At 34.3% G+C, this 26,794-nt stretch overlaps 1 protein-coding gene across 7 annotated transcripts in view; it reads left to right on the top strand.

The window, feature by feature from the left end:
- The window catches only part of LOC143240143 (pantetheinase-like), a 78,931-nt gene extending 66,306 nt beyond the window's left edge, over nt 1-12,625 (top strand). For all 7 annotated transcript variants that reach the window (XM_076482080.1, XM_076482083.1, XM_076482082.1 and 4 more), the window contains 2 exons: nt 7,532-7,727; nt 10,900-12,625. In XM_076482080.1, coding sequence (XP_076338195.1) covers nt 7,532-7,727; nt 10,900-12,195 — 1,492 coding nt within the window. In that variant the 3' untranslated portion in view covers nt 12,196-12,625. The remainder of the gene's footprint in view (nt 1-7,531; nt 7,728-10,899) is intronic.
- The last annotated feature ends 14,169 nt before the right edge of the window (nt 12,626-26,794 follow it).

Here is a 26,794-nt window from a genome sequence, read left to right as displayed (position 1 = left end):
ACGATTAACCGGTTACGGTTCGGTTACTGCTTGGCCTTTAAAAGACCCGAGATGGCCAAACATTTGTTTTTCTTCACCATCCGTGCTATTCGGGTACAATTTTGTCTGTTAATATACTTTAGGTGCGAACAGGCGGAGATGGAGCTCTGACTAGGGCTGTGACGATCACACGATTAACCGGTTACGGTTCGGTTACTGCTTGGCCTTTAAAGACCCGAGATGGCCAAACATTTGTTTTTCTTCACCATCCGTGCTATTCGGGTACAATTTTGTCTGTTAATATACTTTAGGTGCGAACAGGCGGAGATGGAGCTCTGACTAGGGCTGTGACGATCACACGATTAACCGGTTACGGTTCGGCTACTGCTCTTAACCGGTTACGGATTTCCTAACCGGTTAATCTAAGATTTTTTTCCGAGAAAAATAAACGAGGGAAAACAATACGATTATCGACATTTGCGTGTAAATATTCCATTATTTGACCTTGGCATTGGTATGTTTGCCTATCGCGATTTTACGAACTGCTTGCCTCTTTGTTTGGTTGAATTTTCGTTGTTGTTGTTGAAAGCCTTTAGAGTTTTTGTTTACGTTTGGTGCGGCCGTCACGCGCAAATTCCTGTTTTGATATCTGATTACTTGAACGGCTAATGGCCCCCCGCTAGTACAGCGGTATGTCTCCCAATTTACAACACTAAAATCAGGGGTTCGATTCTCCTCGGTGGGCTGAGCAGATAGCCCGATGTGGCTTTGCTATAAGAAAAACACAAACACATGAACGGCTAATGAACGCACAATGTCATCTAGCAAAAAAAAAATGGTCGGAGATCTATTATCTGGGATCATTTTGACTTGACAGATGGCAAGAAAAAACTGTATGCAGGTTGTGCAAAGCTGCTTTGTCCTGTAGTGGTGGCACATCTGCAATGCGGAACCAAACGTCTTTAAAAGGCTGGCATACATCCGTGAGAGCTCTGGGCAAGGAGAAGGTGAATGAAATTACAAGGGCTTTAGCCAGTACCACGTGCCTAGTCGAAAGACAATAAATAAGACAATAAATAGCTACTTAGCCTCAGCATATCAAGAGTGCAAAGCAGAAGTTGTGGGAGAAATGTCAGGGAAAACAGTTGCTATAACAACTGACCTGTGGACCAACTTGAAGAAGAAGCCGTTCCTTACGCTTACCTGCCATTTTTTGACTGCGGAGTGGGAACTCAAGACCAAAGTTATTGCTACTCGGGCAATAGATGACCGCCCTACAGGGGTGAACATAGCACAACATGTCACAAATATTGCTGCGGAGTTTGGGCTTGATGCTATCTCTGCCCTAGTCACGGACAATGCGTCCAACATGGATGTCGCTGCGAAGGAGGCCAAATTAGAACATATGTTTTGTTTCTCACATAGCTTACAGCTGGCTATCACTGATGCTCTTAAGGAACCCAGTTTGTTGTGTTTTTTGAATAGTTGTTGTATTATCATTTCGAACATGAATAACAACTTTCAATGACCACCTGACGGTAGTCTGCCACCTGGTCAGGACACTGAGGACAGTCCAGCAAAAGAGTTCATGGATCTGGAGTTCGCAATTTCGCATAATACACAGCAAACTTCCGGCGGGGGGGGGATCATCTGGGTCTCTCCTCTTCTGTTGGTGTCAGAAAAATCGTTTTTTTTTTCCAAGACAGGAGAGAACTTTTGAGGGCTGGGCAATATAGTACGATTAACCGGTTACGGTTCGGTTACGAGGCAAAGATTAACAGGTTACAAAAGTCCGTAATCGTCGCAGCCCTAGCTCTGACGCAGTCGGCGTAGGAGAAAAACCGCTGGTTAGGAACGTGTTTGCAGATGAAGTGAGCTGGCACTTTCTGAAGTGGTTGTAAGGGTTCTGGCAGTGGTATTCTTTTTTTGTGGAGCACTGTATGTGTCTTCTTTCTATATGTTTCTTGGCGCTTCGTCAAAATATCGGTTTTTATATTAATGATTGCTGCCATACTTGTTTCATTAACATTCGAGTCAAATGCCGGATTATATGTTTGTTTGCGGAAGTTTCCCGCACTTCGGTGTATATTGGCCAATACAATGTTGTGATTACAATATTTTGCAGCACAAGATCATATTAATTGCTCTGGCAGTTTTTTACCACTCTAAACGAAGTAAGTTAAGTGCATTGCACTTTAATAATAATGTAAAAAATTGATATGGACATAATAAATATATGATTTTGCTAGATTTGGGTAGAGTTGTTTTTCATGTTTATTTTAAATAACAAGCTTGACGATATTTATGTAAAATTGCTAAGGTATAACAGCAGACTAGTTGTTAAGCTTTGGTGTATGTATGTTTGCACCTTAATATATATTTCGTAGTCACGAACATCATTGTGTTTTGAATGGTGAAGTTTAGCAAACACAGAATGTTTTGTTGATTTATGTTAGTTTAACGAATATTTTTCCAATATTGGCCAACTCAGCGTTCTAGTGACTAATGCATGGTATCTGAAATCGTAACTTGTACTCAAAAACACAAGATAAATGACAAAGGTAAACACTGGTTACCAGAGTGGTAGCATCATGTTACGCAAGTATGTTTTTGTAAATATGTAATTTATAGACACATAAGTTTGTTGGTGTGTATGTGTGTGTTAACATACGCATATTATACTGTATATAGACCAATGTATGTATACTTACATATATAATAATTTAAAGGTACAAAAATCACATTTTGTCAGTAAAATTGAGAGTATTTGTTCGGTACCGATTACGATAATTAGTTTAAACCATATTAAAGGAAAAAAAACAAGTGTTATTGATTTATGTGATGTTAATAACGAATATATCTGGTCCATTTTAAAGTTAAAGTATTCGTAAGCATGTGATTTTTCATTAAGAAAGAGAGAGAAAAGTGCTAATACAAGTTGTACTATACCATTCAGGTGAGACATGTGGTTAAATCCATTGTGTTAGTGAAGGGACATTTTACGGTTATGGCAACTTGGGGTATTCATATATATTGCAGGTTGATTTAAACTAAATGAAACGGCGAATACGTGTTCGTTCAGAATGAAATAAAACATAGTGTAGGTGTTTTCTATTAGTTTTGAGTAATAAATGGAAATTATGTTAATTAAACAGGTTTATAGTACATTCGTGGAATATATTGTAATAAAGCAATTTAGAAGCTTCATCATGTTATTCAGTCCATGTACAGTCCTACTCTATTCTGCAACATAGTTTCCATTGTGAAAGGCTTATTAATAATGCTGTCATGTCAAAAGCATACCTTACTAACTGTAGAGCTTTCAGTATTACTTCTAATGTACAAGAAAGACAGTTTCCCAGCGTCAGTTTCAACACGCAGATCAAATAGAAATCTATAGATGGTGCATTGGGCAACTTGATTGGTATGTATTCGTACAGAAGAGCATGAATGACCTGTATCTCAGGACAGTTAGTATGGGTATCAACACTTTTACCAAAATAAAGCATGTCGTGGAAGCAGATTGTGTACATATGATTTGTGTCGCGTTTTTGGATAAAGAACCTGCTCAATTATGTTGTGCACCATACCACGAGACATGTGGATGCCTTTTGCTACTGACTTTGTGTTCGTGGATTCTCACTTGTTACAAGACTCCGCACTTTATTACGTGATTGCGGTACGACTTGTTGTAAGTCTATTTTTGGATTGTCCTATTTCTCTAAAATGATCCATTTCTAATTTTTCATTTTTATTAAGTAAGAGGATTATCATAATCTTGGAAATTCTAACTCCCAGTCTTAACCCATCTTTATGATCTGACTGTATGGATATTTTGCGTTATAAAGAGCAATTACATATCCTTATAAAAGCAATTAATTATTTTGGGCAACATATTACCTAAGGAATTTCAAAAGAATGTCACAATACATGTCATGTCAACTTTATATCTGCTGTGGTTGTTATGTAATTTGATGATTTTCATGTTCAGAATTGTTTTAATGTAATGTACTCACCACTCTGCATTACAACATTAAAAAGTCAGTCTTCACGTTTCTTGTCCATTATTTCTACATACTGACACCAGGAACCATTATTTCTAGATACTGACACGAGAAATGGTGGAACCGAAGTAGTATTGCCACAGGTAGAGAAAAGTCAAAAATATTTTTGACTCGATGAAGAAATTAATTTTTGAACAAGTATGATGAAACATTTCAGGCTAGAAATATTAGTCACTGCCTGTAAAGTAACAAATATAAGTTCAGTAGATGATGTGAGAAACTTGTTTATCGCTGTTGGGACAGGAAAAACGTGTTTGTGTGTGTGAATATGTGTATTCTAAGAATACACTATATTGTAATGTGTGTATTCTACTAAGGAAAACTATAACTATATTGGTTAACTACTGAAATTCGACCATTTAAACTCACTTTTTAAGGTCAAGACGTAGGAAAGCACCGAGGAAAGGTTAGGTGTTTCTAAATACTGCTCTGTTTTATCCTTTACAACCATTAAATATTATATATTTATGAAGATGTACTGAGGACATTTATTTCAGCTTTATGTGCAGTTTTTATAGTTAAAAATTAAACTCGGGCAAAAGAAAACACCGAATCCTATGAATTATCCAGTTTTCCATGAAATGCTGTTGGCTGTTAATAAGGATAACATGTCCTCGCAAGATCAATTTCACTCTAACTAGCAGCACTACACCTCTTTTTACTGAACTTAATTTCAGGCCATCTTATGTTATTTTCTGATGATTATCAAACCAAACTGGCAGAAATTTTAGAAGTACATATAGGTAATCATCTTAGAATAATATAGAGATCATCGCAGTTGGTCACAGAATATTCGGATATTCAATTATTATAGTGGCCATCCTCTTATAACGTCAGATGTAACTATGGGAAATGAAATAAGTTATACATCCTGTTAGCGTAAAGACTGGGTTAAAGTTCCCGAAATGTCTCTTTGCATATGCAATGATAGGCCTTTATATAGAAATGGACTTTTATCATAATCTCATGTCTTAATTATTCAATCACACGAATAAAATTGTACCTTAATATGGTACCATTGTTATAGGACATTTTAGGATATGTTTACAGGATGTGAATAAGTCAAACTAAAAAAACAAACAGATTTAGTTAATTGTTTCGATTTTTGGAATTTAAAGAATACATTCATAATCCACTGTAAGTAATGGGTGTGGTCCATAGTCTTTTTGACCATGGTTAGCTTCTATATTTACATACGGTGAATACAGCTTTACTTGGAGTTATCAAGCTTTCCAGAGTTATTCAGATTGTCATATCAGCCCCAGGAAAAAGAGGTTAATTATTCAAGAAGAATAAATTCTGTTCATTTATTTCTATCTCTACAAATAACCAGTACAATAAACGTAATACAAAAGTAATTAAAGTATTGACTAGTGCCCACTACACTTAAGTATGGGTGACATCTTATGAGCAGGATTATTCGTAGTTTGATACGTCCTGTTTATGAAGAACATCCAAATAAACAAAGACTTGTGCTAAACCTTTGAAATTAACTTCTCGTATATGATTTAATAAAATTCATTTGTTTTCTATAATATGAAATAAAATAATATTATTTATAACTCACATATGTGCATATAATTGTTATTGACACCACAATTTAATATTATTTTGTACAACTCAAGTAAGCAATCACATATTAGGAGTGTTCATATTATATGTGAAGGTAAGTGGAAATTAGCATCACACATGGTAACACGATAAATGATGGTTTAATGGGAAGTTTTCAATGAGTTATTCAACAAATAGATACCCGTTACTTTAGATTTCATACACTTATGTAAGTTTAAATAAATACACAGATATACATATGGCAGAGGAAAATAAAAGGAGAAAAGTATATTAGCATATCACTGGAAAACAAAAAATCTGTAACAATTTTGTGTATTTGAAAATTACAAAATTAACACATGATGTATATGTGAGTTGATAAGGGTGAAAAGCGTCTCTTCCATATTCTTAGCTTCAAATACTTCAAGGTAGCTTTCACATATTTAGAATACGGTTCATTCTTACAGACCTATTAGGCCCGGCATGGCCAAGCGTGTTAAGGCGTGCGACTCGTAATCTGAGGGTCGCGGGTTCGCATCCCCGACGTGCCAAACATGCTCGCCCTCCCAGCCGTGGGGGGCGTTATAATGTGACGGTCAATCCCACTATTCGTTGGTAAAAGAGTAGCCCAATAGTTGGTGGTGGGTGGTGATGACTAGCTGCCTTCCTTCTACTCTTACACTGCTAAATTAGGGACGGCTAGCATAGATAGCCCTCGAGAAGCTTTGTGCGAAATTCAAAAAACAAACAAACAGGCCTCCTAGTGGTTCAGTGGAAAGTCTGAAGGATTATAATGCTAAATTCAGGTTTCGATACATGTGATGGGCACAGCACATATAACTCATTGTGTAGTTTTGCGCATAACAAAAAATAAACATTTTGATAGATGAGACTCTCAGTGTACCAATCTCATAAAATGTTGGTGAAATGTAATAATTTATATAGCCATCATAAAATATAATAAATGTGTTCTACAGACAAAGACCGAAAACTAACCGTGAAACACATTTTCATGTAGAAGGTGCTAACAATGAAACATATTTTCACATTGCAACCACAACAGTTCAATACATGTCCCTTCTAATAACTTGTAAGTACCTACAGTGAAATATATTTCTGTGTTCTAAGAGTTAAATGTGAAAGACGCTGTACTGCTGACATTGAAAAACAATCTTATACGATCTTGTAGTGAAACACGGAAACGCAATGTTATGTAATTCATAAAACTCAAACATTCTTTTACATTGCGAGTTTTATCAATGGAACTCATATCAACAATGCAACATAATTTTACGTTAGGAATAGTTGGTTTGGTTTGTTTTGAATTTCGTGCAAAGCTACACAAGCTCAACCAGAAACGTACATCCTCATTCTGCTCCAAATGAAATTCATCTCTCACTTTTAATGCTGACCACTAAAACACTAGATGTTCCTTTTTACATACAGCTAGCTCTTTTCATGACGGTCAAAAAAATGTGACCGTCTTAAAGACCAGTGTCTTTAAGAGTGTTGTTTTGGATAATTTTCTTCATCAGGCTAAGATACCTATAAATAAAGTTTGCGTATTTCTTTTCACTTCATTGGTAAAAAAGACTCCAGTAACATTTAGGTTCTGATAACAAATAAAGTTCTTTATTGTATGCATTACATGTAGTTTTCATTAGAGGAATTATTTAACTTATATTGTATAATATCACTGTATTTCAAAACCAAAGTCCTGTTTATTCTATTTTTCAAATGTTTCACAGAATAAAACCTGTTCTTAGTTGATAGTCTGTATATCGAAGTGGATTACATGTTGTAAATTCTTGAATTCTAGAAGGTCATTTGCATATTTTATGAAACTTTTATGATATTGACCGGTAAGCTGTATCTATATTAGAAAACAATAGAGTTATGACAGTACTACCTAATGTTTTCAACTTACTTCTTTTCAGCATGATATTGACCTTACCGAGTCACATATTGAAACTACTAGGCATAATCTCGTACGTTCATTGGCCGAGTCAAACAGATTACTTTACTGCTGCTGTCTACGAACACGTTAGATTGGGAGACGATGACCCACTTCAAATCGCCATTCAAAAGAATATCAAAATATATACTGAAGTGACTGGTCGAGCCGCAGCAGGGGTGAGTCAGGACTTAACTGTACACTGTTAGGTAAAAATGATTTATCGGTTTATCAATGTTTTAGAAAGCTTCGTATCGGATTCGAAATTTTAGATAACATAGAAACCAAAAGTTACAAATTAATTTTGAAATGCAGGTTTCATTGAAAGCTTATAAGAGTAACAGTATAACATTTGCTTGCAGCTAGACAGTTTTGGTTAAGAATTTACATATTTTAATCATATCATATTGCTTAATAATTAACCCGTGTTTATACAAACGTAACACATTTATATAACGGGAGGTTTAGAACTTTATTTGGTGTCAGTGAAGAACATGCTTCTTTTATTAATCAGGGTGTAGTCTGGTAGCTAGTGTTATGTAAAAATTGGATCTTGTATTAATCAGTGTGTAGTCTGGTAGCTAGTGTTATGTAAAATTGGATCTTGTATTAATCAGTGTGTAGTCTGGTAGCTAGTGTTATGTAAAAATTGGATCTTGTATTAATCAGTGTGTAGTCTAGTAGCTAGTGTTATGTAAAAATTGGATCTATTTATCAGTGTGTAGTCTGGTAGCTAGTGTTATGTAAAACTTGGATCTTGTATTAATCAGTGTGTAGTCTGGTAGCTAGTGTTATGTAAAAATTGGATCTTCTATTAATCAGTGTGTAGTCTGGTAGTGTTATGTAAAAATTGGATAGTGTATTAATCAGTGTGTAGTCTGGTAGCTAGTGTTATGTAAAAATCGGACAAATATAGTCAAAGCTGCATAGGTGACGAAAATATTAAAATTAAATAATAGTTAAACTGTACGATATGACAAATAAGCTCTATGTCGAAACGTCATCTATATTTAAATAAAAATATGAAAACTTGGCGATTGTTTACCTATTATTACATTTGATAAAAACTGGCTCAGGGACGTATAGCATTGTTAAAAACTAACACGTCTGTAGTATTGGGTGTTCAGCTATGTTAAAGGATAAACAAAAGTATCATGTTTGCAGCATTTAGAGTTTAGTTGTTCTAGATTAGTGTTAGTTAAAAACTAACGTGTCTGTAGTATTGGGTGTTCAGCTATGTTAAAGGATAAACAAAAGTAACATGTTTGCAGCATTTAAAGTTTAATTGTTTCAGATCAGTGTTAGTTAAAAACTAACATGTCTAAAGCATTTATGGTATGCAGGAATACAACACATTTTCTACTTTACTTGATAAGTAAGAATAAAAAAAAACCTTTTTTTGCATGCGATGTATGTTAGGTCCTAGTATAGAAAATCGGTCAAGAGAACAAAGTTTTCTTTCAGTTCTCACCATAGCTACACTTGGAATTGGGTCACTCAACTGTGGTGTCACATGGACTCTCTAATGAAAACAAAACAAAACAGAGGTAATATAACATGTTTTATCAAAATATCCAGCTGTGTGTTTTGCCGACAAGTGAGATGTTTTCTGAAAGGCGTGCCAAAGGAAAGCCTTGCGTTAAAGTGAGAATTACGTGGGTAATGTTTACACTATGAAGGAACTGGCCTAATCAATTTCTGCACACAATACCAATCCCCACAGTTTGGAATAAATCACTACAAGTTTAAATAATGGTCTTACAACCTAATCCTTTCAACTTCAACAATATTCTAAGCTTGTGAATAGAAATCACACTATTCTCAGCATGATTAAAGCTGAATTTGAGTAATGGCATAATTTTATATCAGCTTTTAAACATTTATTATATTTATGAAATAAATGTTGTGTTATGTGTCCAGTATCTTTTTTGTGTGAAAAACATAGAAATTCAACAACTGTATCACAATTAGTTTTCTAAGAAGCCTATTCTACCACTGTACGAATATATTTGAAAATACTAGACATTTATTGTTCGATCAAGAATTGACACATCAACAGAACTTAAGTTCGAGGCCTGCTTTATTAACTATGAAATAGCAAATCTGTAACATTTAGGATTCATATCATTGACAGATGTTAATCACATATTTATATCATACGAGGGTCAGGTCACTAGATTGTGTCGGTCAAAAATAACCTTGTTTATTTAGAGTTGACCAGTGTTTGTCAGGAACTAATAAATCTGTGGAATCGATAGTCTAAGTCCTTTGCTTATGCTAATAAAAGCATTACATATATGTATCCAACACGTCAGTGGCTTCAGGCAACTAACTCATCAATATAAAATATATCAGAAACTCAGAAAATATTACGATAAATCTAAATTATGTAAATAATTCAGGAAACATTATACTCAGTTCGAAATATATCAAACATTATATTCAGTCTAAAGTAGTTTTGAAGATATCTTACTTGCTATTTATATTGATGTATTCCAGAATTCTAATTTACAGTTTACGTACAAAAAACAACAACAAATAAAACAAAAACATTTAAGCTGTTGCTATCGCATTTACCACTTTTGTTGGCTTCCTTTATTACAAAACACCAGGATTATTAAATTAACGGTCGTTTTTATAAAGTACTCTTGAATAAACATTCGGTAAATATTAAAATTATTGTTTGTCATTACTTCATGTTATATAATAACAATGTTAACTGAGATTATAAAATGAGCTCGGTTTACTTGTATTGAGCTGAATATTGTGGTTTAGCTGTAAAGCGAAACGTTTAGTGTTCAATGAAGCAAATTTCGTTATATAACTTTGTTTATTAATTGTATTAAAACTCTAGATATTGTTGTAAACGTGATAGTATAAACTCTCTGTTGGTCGTTTAAAACCATTTATTCATGAATAAATGTTCTTATGAATTAACTGAAAATCGTGTAATAGCACAACTGATAATCTTATATAAAAACTCGGTGGTTTAATTTAGTTTTACATTATGAAATAGTAAATACAATTACTTTTGTAAAGCTCAGAGCTAAGTTAAAGGTATATTTTATTCATGCGAGTAATGTGTAATCGAATCATACCACAAAATCTTCCTTAACATTTATTAAAACAATATATTAATAAATGATGAAAAATACATATTTATGCATTTTTATAAGTATATTTCACTTGGGTAGCCAACTACACTTTATATGTTCCACAAAAGTTGTTATAATTTCACAAATTGAAATATACGTTTTAAATTTGTAATTGGAATAAGTTTTCTGTATTTAAATATATTTAAAGAACTATTTTACTATGTAAATGAGTGCTTTTGTTTTTTGTGTTTCACAGGGCGCTGACATTATTGTTTTCCCAGAATATGGTTTGTATAGTGCGAAATCAATACGACAAGAAAATCGAAAAATTCTAGAGCATATCCCGAATCCAGAAAAAGAAAACTGGAATCCATGTGTCCAAAAAGAAGAATTCAAAGATCGACCAATCCTTACAAAATTAAGTTGTGCAGCTAAAGTTAATAGAATCGTTCTTGTTGCCAACATGGGTGATCTTCAACCATGCCAGATATCCCAAGATCCTCACTGTCCACCTGATGGAGAATATCATTACAATACTAATGTGGCTTTTGGTAGAGATGGAACACTTCTAGCTCGTTATCACAAGATGCATCTTTTCTTTGAGATCGGTTATAACATTCCTTCAACACCTGAGTATGCCATTTTCAACACAGATTTTGGTGTAATGGGTATGTTCACTTGTTTCGACATCTTATTTGAAGATGCAATGAAACTTGTAAGGGACCATGGAGTCCAAACAGTTTTGTTTCCAACTTGGTGGTTTGATGAGTTGCCATTTCTTGCTGCTCATCAATTCCAAGAGGCTTGGTCCTTGGGATTAGGAGTTAATTTAGTAGCTACAAACATACATGAACCCTCTCTTGGTTCACTTGGTAGTGGTATTTACTCTGGAACACAAGGAGCTTTGAACTATACTCATACACCTGATGGTAAACCTAAGTTGCTTTTCGCACAACTTCCAAAAAATCCCAATAACTGGCATTCTAAGAACAATATTCGATCACGCCCAATATCTCGACAAAATCTTAACACGAGTAACTTAGTCTTTAACACTTCTACGCCCAGTTATCATTACGAACAAACAGATCTCTTGAATTATACATTGAGCAAACTTCACAAAAGCTCCGACAGAATCGTAGCTTGTAATAATGGCCTATGTTGTACTGTCGAATATGACACAAACGCTCTTAAAGATAATTTCTACCTTGCAGTTTTCAATGGCATTCGTAGTGTAAAGGATCACTACTTCTGGTGTGAAGAAGTCTGTCTCTTGACTGTCTGCAGGTCCCAGGAAAACAAGCAGAGCTCCAGTTTTCCTACTACAACCAAAACTGTATTCACCAAGATCAAGCTGAGCGGGAATTTTAGTACTAGTTATGTTTATCCCAATGTTTTGACAAGCGGTTTGTATCTCCAGCCACTAACCAAATGGACTTTCTCTATGTCTCAACAACTCAAAGAACTGGTCACTATGGCAACTCTTACAGACCCTGTGCTTAGTGCCAATCTCTATGGTCGTTGTTACGACCGTGATCCAATATACCGACCTTAAAGTATATTGTACACCACATTTTCCCATAGTATGTCATGCAGGTCAAGCATGTATTAAACATTTTGTATATGTTCTATAAGGGTATAAGTAAGTCTACACATTTGCCTTGCTTCTTTACTTTAATTTTCTCTACTGTTCGAGTAAAATTGGTTTTAAAGAACTTATTTGGACTTAATATTTTCAGGTCATCATAATCTAACGAGTTACTCGTAAAATGGGCTATAATAGCTGATGGAAATGTGGCATTTATTTGTAAAATAACTGGTAACTTTAAAAGTTTAAATGTTTACAATACATATACTCTTTCTTTGAAAGAAATAGTATTTTACACGCAAATATATAAACAGGCAATAACATTTTCAAATCATGTATCTTTCGTTTCTTTTATTCAGGTGTGAAAACTATTAAATACGAAATTTTTTCACAGATACTTGTTGCCTTTGAGTGGTTCATTTTTCCGACACTTAAGATCGTATTTCGATATCCATAATGAGCAAATAACAGTTAGCCTATTGTGTAGTTTTGGGGTAAGAACAACCAAACCGGATAAAGGTTTAATTATCCAACTGAAGTTCTAGACTATGTTAAATATCTCACATTGATTTTACGTGTTACACCATAACAAGAAATCCAAGAAAACAAACTGAATACCAGACTATTTGTATTTGTTGACCACATTCTTCTATCAAATATTTTTCATTATACCTCCGCTTTTAAAGCTGATTTTTCCATCATATATAATGGTTAAACAGACAGTCATAGTTATTATTCAAAACTAAAATGCCAGTAGTAATAGGCTCGCACGAAAAAAGCAGGGTCAATTTTGGACTTAGCAAACTATGCGGATACCCACCAATATATGTTGATGTTGGCTAATAGAACTACATTAAAACCAAGGGAATGGCGTTAGGATACGTATGCGAGTGAGAGAGATTACTGTGCTTGTAATTCTTTCTACCATCTTTTGTTATTTATCTATGAAAACCGTTATTGCTTTTGAGGTGTTAGATGTTTTGTAAGCTCTTGGCTTGTGAGGTTTCGTCTGCTTAATATCTTTGTTTATTATTTTGTTAATAACACTAGAACATTTTTACTGGAATGATACTTTGGGTTGACTATTTTCTATCGTAACCATGTCCTTCAGTTTACAGGTGAAGGTAGTGTTTCAATTGTAATGTTTGGAGGCCCACTGTTGCTTCAACTACTTATCTGTGTGAGTTTTTCTATCTTCATAGGGAACGGGAGATTCTCTTTTTCGAAATGTTGTGTGGCTCTGTGTTGTTTGATATATTAACTAAAACTCTTTTTCTCACAAAACTTCTTCGATATATCCTTCCAGCAATAAGTCTGCAACTCTGTTAGAAATTCTTGATCACAGTTTTAATTGTTACTTAAGATACCAGAAGCACGTCAGTAGTAAAGTAAAGAAATGTTATAAATTGATATTTTTTCTTAAATATCTTTATCTTAATTAATTGGTGATTAATTAAAATATAAAGAGAAAGGAACCCATCATCAGCATACGTTGTAGCAGTGCATACAACTAGCAATAAGGATTGTCTCTTCATAACAAGATGGTTTGTTTGATGAATTTTGCATAGTTAGTCGAGGTCTCTCTTTCATAGTAATCCCCATTTTAAAATGATAGAACAGAGAGAAATCAGCTAGTCAACACCATCTACCTGCAATTATTAGGCTTTCTAATTTAATACTGGGATTGGCCATCACATTATAACACTCCCATAATTAAAAGAGCGATCATATTTTCTGATGAGTTTCAAATCTACCAACTACAGATTTTTATTCAAGTATTCTTTTTCTTAGGAAAACTGGAACCAACTTTTGGTGACGTAACTTCGAAGTTTACAAAGGGAGAGACAAAACAGTAAAGGCAGTCTAAATGTCTGAAAGTTTTCTTTCAAGATGAATTATTCAAACTTTAAGATGGTTAATATGCTACACAACGAAGGGGAAAAGTTACCAGAAAATAGCGTAGAGCACCAAAGAAATTATTCAATGATAGCAATGGACAACACAAATATAAAATTAGAAAGTGGGTTACTCAATATTGAACTTTGAATATACTTTACATGCCAAAAATGTCTATTTTAACATTGTGTTATAAAATGTTCACTCATAAACTATTTAATTTAAAAGCATTACAAAAGAGGTTATACAAGGTCAAAAAATAAACTCAAATAATGTGATGAAAATCGGTTAATTGATTTACCTTGGCTACCAACTTCATTAGGATCTAAGTACCCTTTCAGAATAAAACCTAATCCAATTTGCAAATGAAAATTAGATTGGTAAGATTATGTGTCAAATTTACATTTAATCTAACAAGTATGAGGAAAGACAAAGATAATGCTGCGTTCAAAGGAGACTTCCTGGAATCATTTGTGGTCTGGAATAGGGTTTTACCTGTTCAGTCCCATAGACGAGATAACTTGTCCAAGCCGATCGGTAACACAGTGCCACGGACGAGTTACTTCGTTCTAAATAATACCTAACTTCAACGCTAGATATCAGCACCATACATGCATTTGACCTACTTACAAATTGTTTTCCTTTCGATCCAAAATGGCGTCACGAAAAAAGTTACAAAATAAAGAAGCATTAGAGTTGTATTTTTAACTTGGTTCGGAGTTGCCGTAGCAGCTGAAATACTTGGCAGTCAACAGGTTAACATGTTATCTAGTTAGAGAGAACTTACGTTGCTCAGTCAGATGCATTCAGTATAAACAGATATAAGAACCTTGAATAGCTAGTAATCCAAATGAAGTAATAAATAAACTGGAAAAATATTAAGTAACAATAATAATACAAACTTATAATTTACTAACAGGATAACTACATACACTAATCACAATCACTACGAACAATCTAAGCTCTTCACAAACAACGTAGTATGTTTTCAAATTTCAATAACTGAAAGAAGACAATGGTACAGTTGTATGTTACAACAGATTAACAATAACAAAAAATAATTAGATGAGAAAACGAACTATGTTCAACAATAACATAAAATTAAATTTGAATGTTTATTATGATGTGATTAATAACTAATTAACAGTAGTTATTGAAAATTAACTTCAGTAATTTAGATCATTTATCATAAATTTAATGTACAGTATCAGTACAACACACCTGCAGAAAAAGTGAAGCAAGTAGCAAAAATAAAATGTGAGTTTATAAAAGCATATTTGGAACTCAAAGATGTTAAAGATTTGTTTGTTTGTTTTGAATTTTGCACAAAGCTACACGAGGGCTATCTGTGCTAGCCGTCCATAATTTAGTGGTGTAAGACTAGAGGGAAGGCAACTAGTCATCACCATCCACCGCCAACTCTTGGGCTACTCTTTTACCAAAGAATACTGGGATTGACTGTCACATTATAATGCCCCCACGGCTAAAAGTGCGAGGATGTTTAGCGCGACGGGGATGCGAATCTGCGACCCTCAAATTACGAGTCGCACGCCTTAACACGCTTGGCCATGCCAGGCCCAAAGATGTTAAAGATATGTATACAATTATAATTTACATATATGAACATTATAATGATTTAAATACAACATCATGTAATATGAAATTGAAAAAACGTAGGTCTTCATAGACAATTTTTATAATTATTGTTACATATTACAGTTTCAAATAACTTAAAACTCAGATAATTTGTAATTTAAATTTAGAAGTGTGCGTGTGTTTTTCGTATAGCAAAGCCACAAAGGGCTATCTGCTCAGCCTACCGAGGGGAATCGATCCCCTGATTTTAGCGTTGTAAATCCGGAGACATACCGCTGTACTAGCGGGGCAAATTTAGAAGTTACATACGTGTCAGTATGAATGCAATTTATGATACTTGCCAACAAGATTGATACACACAGTTTCTTTTTTAATACAAAAAATAGTTTAATATACAAACAATAATACAATTTACAATAATAGTTATTATAAATAATGATGTATATATAAATATTTTTCCAAACTTACAAACAATATTGGGTCTTCTATAAGGTCTGGAACTTCCTTGATATCCTATCGAGGGTTCACGATTAGCGAATTAATTTCGAATTGATATAGGTACAATTCACTTACCAGAAAGCTAGCTAGATTTGCATTTTCCTTTATTTGCTGGTCACACTTTGACTTTTCCACTATTGATGCTATTCAATGTTTTTGTTAAAAATATAAATATCTAATGTGTATGTGTTTTCTTACAGCAAAGCCACCTCGGGCTAAATGCTGAGTATACCGAGGAGAATCGAACCCCTGATTTTAGCGTCGTAAGAATATCCAACGTGAATCCACTAAAGCTAAATGATTTGTAATGTTCGAGATTTATAAATGTTCCTGGTTAAATATCTGAAGCTCTTGATTGTTAAGCGTTAGTCAAAGTTATAGCTTCCGAGGTTTATAGTATACCAACTGTAGCAAAACAATGATATATATTACCTCTTGGCACGTCGCGTTGGTTACAATTATAGGCGTAAGCAGAGTTTCTAGAAATTTCAGCCTTCACAACAATATTGGTGACACAATAGTCTTTAGATAAACACATATAGTGTTGATTGTTACAGTGGAGAACCTTTTACGTTATTAAAACTCTTTGTAACTGGACACCAACTACTATTGAAAGACAAGTCCATTCTAATTGCTAGACCAATCACGTTGAAGTCTACCATCCATGAGTTTGAATGGACTATGCTATCAAACCATTTATAATTGATATTTCTCGACCAAAAATGAGGTTGTTCCCGATAGTAGATTTCCCCAATATGAGGGTCATTCCTGGCCTCTAGGTTGTTCAATAAGGTTCCAGATTGTTACAGGCTTTTTTATTGCTCTAGTCATTTTAGCTAAGTTCCCGAGATGTACAAAAAGAAAATGTACATCTATTCATGAAAGACTTGCACTACACTAACTCCACGCACGTTTTCATTGCCACTCTGTTTTCACTAATAATATTGCTATATGAAAATACGATTTAAATTCAAAAGTCATTAAAGTTAAATAAGTGTTGTTGGCATGATTAGAAGTATTATGGATCTTATTTAAGTTACTGAAAATGTAAGTTTTCATGCAATTAGTGTGCTTGCTTATCATTTATTACATTATGAAACACAAATTTTGTTCCAGAATAGTATGTGTTATTTATTAATTGCTTATGTTGTAAAAGCACAGAAAATGGCCATTGTTCCCTTCAAACTATGCTTTTGTGACCTGGATACTGAAATTTAGAAATTAACCTATTTTCTATGTAAAAATGGGCAAATTTGCACATTTTCATTTACATAAGGTCTGAATAAAACAACATATGAATCAATATTTACATGTATTTGTGCTAAAGTTATACAAAAATGAACAAAAAATGTTTAAAAACGAGTAGTTTTTCGAGATTTGCGACTGTAATGTAAATCACTTTTACGTATCACCCCCCAAATAGTCTCCCATCATGTTTTCGTCATACTCTCCCAGGCTACAAAAAAAAAAGTTTGAAGAGAAAAATAGGTCTTTTTCATTTACTTTAGGCATAAGCAATTGGGAAATAACACTTTCTGTCCAGGAACAAGAAAAAGTAGAAATTTTGTTACATAGTGTTAATAGTCTTACTATACTGATGTTAATAAGTGCATATCTTTTGACATAGAACTGACCTTGGTATCATTTATTCCTTGTCTTACTTTTAAATTTCCTTGAGTTGGCTTCCTTGTGGACTTACTCGCGACTGCATACCTAGGTTTTTAATAAATCTATTGTACTTGGTGTCTTGTCCCTCCTAATGGTGCTCTCTTATTCTCACGATAGAACAACCTGCCACGACTGATGCTGTCGACAGAATCATTCTTTTAGGTAAACTAACGACAGATTAAGTAAAATTACGAAATCTAGGAAGTAAAACTACATGTAAGTCGTATACGTTAAATAGAAATAGATATTATTACAATGGCTACAGCTAGTGGTGATGCTATTGACAAACTGTGTGTATGCTCTACACCTAAAGCAGAAGCAGAGAAAAGATCTGTTTATGATAGTCTAGTTGGAGCTGGTAATGATAATGAAAAACTCGAATAACCAGTATCCTCAATATAGAGAGGTGCTAGTTACTCAGCTAACCTCAGCTATACCAGGACTTTATGGCAGGCGAGATGATGATGAAGAAAGTTTTTTTTTTTAAATGCTATCAAAGTTACTGCATGAATATTACGCTGGAGCAATACCCAAAAGGCAGGTATACTCTAATTACGAACAGCTGGTAATGTTCAGTATTGATTAGGGCTTATACACAATTGAGAGAATCCACAGATTTCGAGTATGTAGCTCGAATATTCTCAGAAGAAAATGGTAAGTGAGAAACACCTATCACGATAATGAAAAAGAATACAAAAAGCAATTCAACTAAAAGACGAATCAATCTGAGAATTCAGACATCGGCTATAGAATTTAGGAAACAGATGGAGAGCATACAGACATCCACCAGGTGAAGAGGTGGTTCAGTATACCTTGAATCCAAATTATGAGAGTGGGTTAATTAGCAGTTCATCCAGAAAAAAAGAAATGAGGTAAATACACCTGATTTGACATTATTAGATCTGATAGATTAGCTACAGAAAATGAATTACGAGAAAATCAAATATATAAGAAGCACTATTTACCTCTAAACATGATTAGAAAGCAAAAGTTTAATAAAACTGACAGTCAAAACCAAGCTCAGCCTGAAGGAGATGATCTTAAATGCTTTAACTACAATAAGTCAGGAAATTTACCTAAAAAATGTTATCAGAAAAAAAAAGGATCTCGTGCTTTAATTATGTAATCCAGGCTAGAACTGCAGAGTAATAAAGAAAATGAATAAACAAGCTGTCTCAAAGGCTGTAATTTATTCACGACAGTTACCAGAAAATAGTAAATTAGCAATTCGCAAAAGACGACCAAAAGTATGGATTCTGCCAGAGGTACACATCAGAAGTAATCCTGGTAGTATGGAACAAAAGATAGAGCATAAGGTTCAATAATGATGAGTCTCCAGTAGTAGAAATAAAAGTAGAAAGCATAGTATGTCAGTTATTGGTAGATACGTAGTATGTCAGTTATTGGTAGATACAGGCACTCGTTCTTCTCTGCTAGTGTAGATTTTGTCAAAAGAAATCTAACAGTACTTGATAATATTTGGGAAGAAGTAACTAAGAGTATATTCATTTCTATCACAGAACATTCTGTAAAGACATTAGGTAAATATGGGGCACAGTTGAGGAAAGGACAAATTGAAATTGATCACTCCTTTTTCATATGTAAAAAAGGAGGAGCTTTAAATACACGTGGTATTTTTGGACAAGATGTTTTTTTTCCCACTTATGGTACTAGTATGTCTCTTACCTTGAGTAAGTTGCGTGTTCATAAAGAGGTCTTACGATATAAAGGGTTTACTACTTACAACATATGAGCTGAACTTTAAGCAATAGATTTTTCTACGCTGACTACAAATAGTCAGACGTCAATTGCTTGTAGCAAGGCTACAGATCTAGACCAATGTTTTAGCAGCACTGATGTTTTTTTTCATGCAGTGATACACAACAAAGTCAGAGAGGTAAAACGTAAGCCACAAAATTGAAACAAAAGAGACAGTAGTAATGAACTTGGTTTGGTTTATTTTGAATTTCGAGCAAAGCTACACAAGGACTATCTGCGCTAGTAATGAACTTAGTGAAGAATTTAAGTTGTATTCAGAAAGGAAATGGATTCAAATCTCTCAGATAACTCTACTCTTGGTAAAGAACTAAGTGAGAGAGCTTCCCAACAGGACAATTTTAATAACAGATTATTTGTATGTTTAGTTAAATTTGGAGAAGTAGCTTCCAGAAGATAGAACTGTTAGGATTAATTAATAAGGTGAAAGCACGAACACATAAAATAGACTGGAATTCTATGTTAGGAGATGTAGAAGCTTTTTTTGTTTTGTTTTTTTAAATTTCGCACAAAGCTACTCGAGGGCTATCTGTGTTAGCCGTCCCTAATTCAGAAGTGTAAGACTAGAGGGAAGGCAGCTAGTCATCACCACCCACCGCCAACTCTTGGGCTACTCTTTTACCAACGAATAGTGGGATTGACCGTCACATTTATATCGCCCCCACGGCTGAAAGGGCGAGCATGTGTGGCGCGACAGGGATGCGAACCCGCGACCCTCAGATTACGAGTCGCATGCCTTAACACGCTTGGTCATGCCGAGCTTACATGTAGGAGCTAAGAAAAGAGGAACGTTGATACACTTGTTAGAAAAATATAAAGACAGTTGTGAGAGAATGAATTTTTTATGGTTGTACAAATAAGATAAAATATAAAATAGTGTTAAGTGATAATAAAATTATAGCACAAAGACCTTATAAAATGCTAGAAAATCACAGACCTGAATAAAAAGACATGCTTCATTGAGGTGTGATAGAGAATAGTAGTAGTCTTTACACATCAACAATGGTACTAACCTGAGAAAGACAGTGGTTTGAGGTTTTGCATGGGCTTTTGAAGACTGGACTTTACTACTGTCAAAGACCAATATCCATTACTCAATATACAGGGGACACTGAATAGGTTAAGTAACATTAATTACGTTTTGTCTGCGGACAAAGTGGTTACTGGCAAGTAGAGATAAAAGAAGAAAACTGGACAAAAACAACTTTCGTATTATTTTCAGGTAAATTAAAGGTCAACAGAATACAGTTTGGTTTATACAATGCTCCCTGCATATTTAAGACATTGAAGAAAATTGTATTATCAGTATTGCAGGATTCATAATGTGTATGTTATTTAGACAGCAAATTTTGAGAACCATTTAGAGAGATCGAGACACATATTTGATAGATCCCATAAGTTTAATTTAAAGCTTTAACGGAGCAAATGCCACTTTTTACAAAAAGAAGTTGAATACCTGGGTCACGTGGCCACTGCAGAAGGTGTGAAACTTGATTCAAAATAATTGGATATGTTCATAAATTATTCACTGCAATAAAAAGTAAAATGTTATTCGTGTATATTTAGGTTTGTTAAGAATATTCATTCCACATTTTGGAACGTTAGCCAAACCTTTAACAGAATTTATTAGGAAAGACACAACTTTTCGCTGGACAATCGAAAGACAAAAAGCTCTTAAAAATTAAAACACACACTATTGAAAGCTCCAATGTTGAATTACCCAGAGTTCACTAAATAATTTATCTTAAGCACAGATACCTCAGGTTTTGCACTAGGTGTTATATTATCTCGCTTATATGAGAATGGAAAAGAACAACTTATTGTTTATGAAAGTAGACAGTTAGAAAAAGCTGAAATGAATTATTCAGTAACTAGACTGGAATGTTTAACATTAAAACATTTCTTTGTTATCTGTATGGTAGAAAAGTTATCATTATTACAGATCATGCCCGTTTACGATAGTTAATGACATTGAAAGCCCTGTCGTCTAGATTAGCTACATGATCTTTGTCATTACAGGACCATGATTTCGAAGTCAGACGCAGACCAGGTAGAAAACACTCTAACGTAGATGCATTGGGTAGAATTAGAGTAGAAGGTACTGAAAATAAAGAGAAACATGTTATTAATCCGAAATGGAATTACAAAGTGGATTAGACAAGTATGAAGCTCATTGGAATGTATACAATATAATCAAAGAGCAGAATGAAAATCCTATAGTTAACCCATTAAGACAAAAGGTGTTAAGAGGAGAATAACTAGAAGCTGAATAGATATTTGATTTAGATCTATTATGCAGAAGAGTTAGTAATAAACAAACTAAAGTTGTACCCCATAACTTAAAGTATAAAATTGTGGGAACGTATCAAGACATTTCCTTTGCAACGCACCCAGCACTTGCAAAACATATAGTAGACTAAATAAAAGTTTTTTATTCTGGCAAAACATTGTAAATAAAATATTTAAAATGTTTGCAAATTGTGCCCAGAATGTTAAAAACGAAAGACAAGTCCCCATTAGAAAGATGCTTCCTTATAAAGAATGCCAAATTTAACCATACTTTTTCAATTAGTAGTTATGGATATTTTAAGTCCTTTATCAACACCCGATACAGGAAACTGATATGTATCAGTTGTAGCAAACCATTTAATTCAATTTCCAGAAGCCCTGTGCTTACTGGATCAGAGAGCTGAGACAATCACAAAAGCATTTGTAAAGCAAATAATTGCCAGGCATGATGTACTTAAATATCTTTTAACAGATCGAAGTAACAAATTTATTTTCTTCGGAGTAAACAAAACTGAAACCACAACTTATCATACCGATGCTAATGAATTGGTAGAAACAACAAGATCAGGCCTTATGATTCAGACATATTCCTACCGAGGTAGAACTTACTGACGAGAGGCATCTGCAATCTACACAGCTATTTTGAACTGAAGAGCTGGGTTAAAATGTAACTTTTAAGACGTACATGCAGGTACAGGAAGTATTCAGCGGCATATTACTGACATCTTAACCTCTGGGACTATTAACGATAATGTAACATCGGATTAATGGTTAAATATAATTTTTTACCTAAAGTTATAATTTGTTTCCTGGTGGTCACTTCTAACCTAATTTTTTGTTTTATATTTACAAATATTAATATCTTGAAAACATTTTTAAAGGTTCAATATGTGTAAATAAAACAATGTAAGATACTATTTGAAGTAAAAATGTATTATCAAGAGACTAGTATAGGTATCAGCACTTTAATTAAATAAAGTGCGGAACAATGTTCATCTTGTGAAGATGACCTAAGAAGGCCGAAACGTTGTTCTGTACTTTATTTTAATTAAAGTGCTAATACCTATACCAGCCTCTTGATAATACATTTTTACGATCAAGGAAACACAATGAGGAATCAATGCGATTATGGAGACGTTTTATTAAGTAAATTATCTTTTATTTTTTATGTTTAATTAACAGTACAACTGCTTAGTGGCAAATGCTCCAGTCACTAATTTATTTTTTAACTTACGTTGATAAATAGGTGTATTATTATTTGTGTCGAGAAAAGTTATTTACACAATGTCATCAGAAGCTTCTAAGAAAACTTTGATTTTAGATCATGCAAAAATCGACTCCTCTAGTGTTCAACTTGAAACCAAACGAAAGAGAAAAGAATAAAAAAATAAATATTTTTCTGTTTCATAAATAAACCCTTAAAATATTAATGAAAACGAAACATTTTATTTCAAAAGACTATTGCAATTAATGTGATGTTTTGGCCAAATCACATGTTCAAATGCTTCACCAATGTTCAAGGCGTATAGACATCAATGTGCACTTTCACAGAGAGACAAGATTAAGTGTATATAAACTTATAGTCATAGTAAGCACTCTTGTGTTGTTCAAGTAAGTACTATAGTAGCAAGTAAGAAATAAATGGATTTTCCAGTTTTCTATAGGAGGTCGTTCAAGTCCTTACAGACACAACATAATTATGGCCCGGCATGGCCAGGTGGTTAGGGCGCTCGACTCGTAATCTGAGGGTTGCGGGTTCCAATCCCAGTCACACAAAACATGCTCGCCCTTTAAGCCGTAAGGGGCGTTATAATGTGACGGTCAATCACACTATTCGTTGGTAAAAGAGTAGCCCAAGAGTTGGCGATGGGTGATGATGACTAGCTGCCTTCCCTCTAGTCTTACACTGCTAAATCAGGAACGGCTAGTGCAGATAGCCCTCGTGTAGCTTTGCGCGAAATTCAAAATAAACCACAACATAATTGTCGTTGATGTTCTAGTTATTTTGGGGGTATGTATGACTATGATAATTGAAGCTTTCATGAATAGAAGGATGTGTGAAGACCGATGTAAAATAATGTTAAAATATTACTATTTCTATGCAAGATATTCTTGATCCTGATGAGAAGTATTCAAGCAAAATAAAAATTCTGCTGTCACACATTTTTGCATTGGACAGAGTAGAATATAGTCCTCAGTGAGTTATCATTTACAAAATATACAGTGTTGAAAACAGTTACAGAGATGTACAGGTGATATATTTTCAAGAGCCAAAAAAGTGAGTAATTGTAAATTAATAGTCGATTTATCACTGGGGAAATATATTATTAAAACAGTACAAAAGGATAGTAATTAAGATGTACAACGTACTAGTATTTCGTATATATTTAACCTGTTGACTGCCAAGTATTTCAGCTGCTACGGTAGCTCCTATGCCGGGGTTTTTCAGCAAAATTGAGTAGTTTTTAAAACAAAGGAAATAAGCAACAAATACTATTTTTTCTCTAAGCCAAACTTATATCAGTACACAAAATGAAGAAATATATAATGAAACATGAAACAATAATGCACAAAATGTCATCTTTGGATATTGAAATACATAACACATTTAATAATTCACTTTCGTGTGAAATGTTTTGAAGAAGGGGTCAACATAAAGAGCCACTTTGCAATCAACACATTCATATCTGCTTTCCTTCCTCGTGGATCTGTCAGAGCACAAATTTACACTTTCTAGTGGGGTACTTTTTACTTTTCTGTTTGGGGAATAAGTGTTGGGAAGTGACGTTCTGTGAGGCGAACGGGGTTTTTCAAGGAAGGCCGGCCTCCGGTGGATTTTGGGCACTGGGTGTGGTAATCTTCAATCAGGGTAGTACGGATGACACCGAGTCTGAACTCCAGGAGAGACAGGTTGTTTCCCAGTGATTTGTAAACTACCAAAGCATTGTACACTGCTATATCCATCATGTGTAAAAAATACTTTTTTGTGCCACTTGACAGCCTTGCCCATACTCGGATAAACATGCAACACACTGTCACATAAGTCAACCGCTCCCATATAACGATTGTAATCAATGACACATTTTGGTTTTACAATAGCTGCACCAGTAGCACGGTTGATCTTTCCAGTGTTTTACATGGTATTGTCATGTATTGTACTCAACATGAAAATGTCCCTCTTATCCTTCCAGTGAAACACAACCAATGCTGTCTTTTTGTGCCACTTCCATTTCTTCTCTTGGGATATTTGTGAAACATTTTGGCATCCCAATTTGATTTTTTATTACTGTCCCACACAAATAGGTGTAACGATCAAGCAATGTCTTCGCTAAAGTGGGACTAAAACGATCCAAATAGAGCTTATAAATTTGTCCAAACAATGGTTCCATCAATGTGCGTACAACACGTTCGCCCTGTCCGCCCTCTTTATTGCTGTACTGTGTAGTAGCACCAGGGTAGATGAAAAAGTCCCAAACATAGCCTGTTACACTTTCACATAGCTCATAACTTTTGACTCCAAAGCTAACACTTTTAGATGAAATGTACTGTCGAAATCCCAGTCGACTCTTCCATAATATCAAAGATTCGTCAATACAAACATGCTTGTTTGGTACATACGAGGTTCTAAATATTTCCCGTAAATGGTCAATAATAAGCTGTATCTTGTGCTATCGTTGGTCAACAATATTTTTCTGGGTTTGCAGCAAAGTGTAGCATCGATAGCAGCAAAACAAACCGGTTTTTGACATGCACTGACCCAAAATGGGTGTGGAAAGCAAAGGGTCAGTATTGAAGTACATGGAAATAGTTGGTTTTCTTTCTATGCCCATTAGCATTATCAGACCCATAAATTTTCTTCTCATTAGTTGGCTTCTATGATTATACTCTAGAATATTCCTTCAAATCAGCGCGGGACATCATAGTTTCTGCATATTTATTGGTCTTTGTTACAATGTAGTTGAAAATTGTGGGAGGGAAGAACTTTAGAAAACAATGAAAGGGCTTTGAGTTTTGGCTCAAGTCGTCGTGCTGGACACCATGATTTCCTGAGAAGGGGTTTATAACTGAAGCAGCAAAGGATTCAGCGTTCTAATCATTGTCATTAGAGCACATTTTCTTGGAATTGTTCTTACCACTACTTGCAATTTTACGTTTACTCCCTTGTGTTACCGCCCGTTTACCAGTGCTGGTTGATGGCCAGTTATTATCATTTTCACAAACATCTGAGCCTTGTATGTCTGTATTTTTCAAAGAATCTTCAAAATCCGAATCTTCTGAATCGCCACTGTTATCTTCAAACTCCGAACCAAATACAACTCTAATGCTTCTTCATTTTGTAACTTTTTCGTGACGCCATTTTGGATCGAAAGTGAAACAATTTGTAAGTAGGTCAAATGTATTTATGGTGCTGACATCTAGTGTTGAAGTTAGGTATTATTGAGAAAATATTAACTCGTCCGTTGCACTGTGTTACCGATCGGCTTGGAGAAGTTATCTCGTCTACGGCACTGAACAGGTTAAAGTGAGTAGTTCACCTTGCTCATTTTTAGCACCATAAGTTTATAAATGCATTAATGTGAAATATTACTTGGAATGTCATTTATTACGCCCCACAATTTAGTCACTATTTGTAGCTGTCATTGAAATTTCACAGTTTCTATGTAATGTAATACATTCTAATAGTTGAAACTATTCCATGAGCTTTACTCTTTAATATCTTATTTCTACACATTTATTGCTTACGTGAGATCATTATCTTGTTGAAAAATAATCCGTGATGACGAGAAAAACCATTTGTAGAGAAAATTATATATGTAAAAACGGCTGGTATGGGTAGAGAAAA

Source organism: Tachypleus tridentatus, chromosome 13 (genome assembly GCF_004210375.1).
Source record: "Tachypleus tridentatus isolate NWPU-2018 chromosome 13, ASM421037v1, whole genome shotgun sequence".
Taxonomy (NCBI): domain Eukaryota; kingdom Metazoa; phylum Arthropoda; class Merostomata; order Xiphosura; family Limulidae; genus Tachypleus; species Tachypleus tridentatus.
The sequence above is the reverse complement of the archived record's forward strand: the minus strand, read 5'-3'. Positions and strand labels throughout refer to the sequence as shown.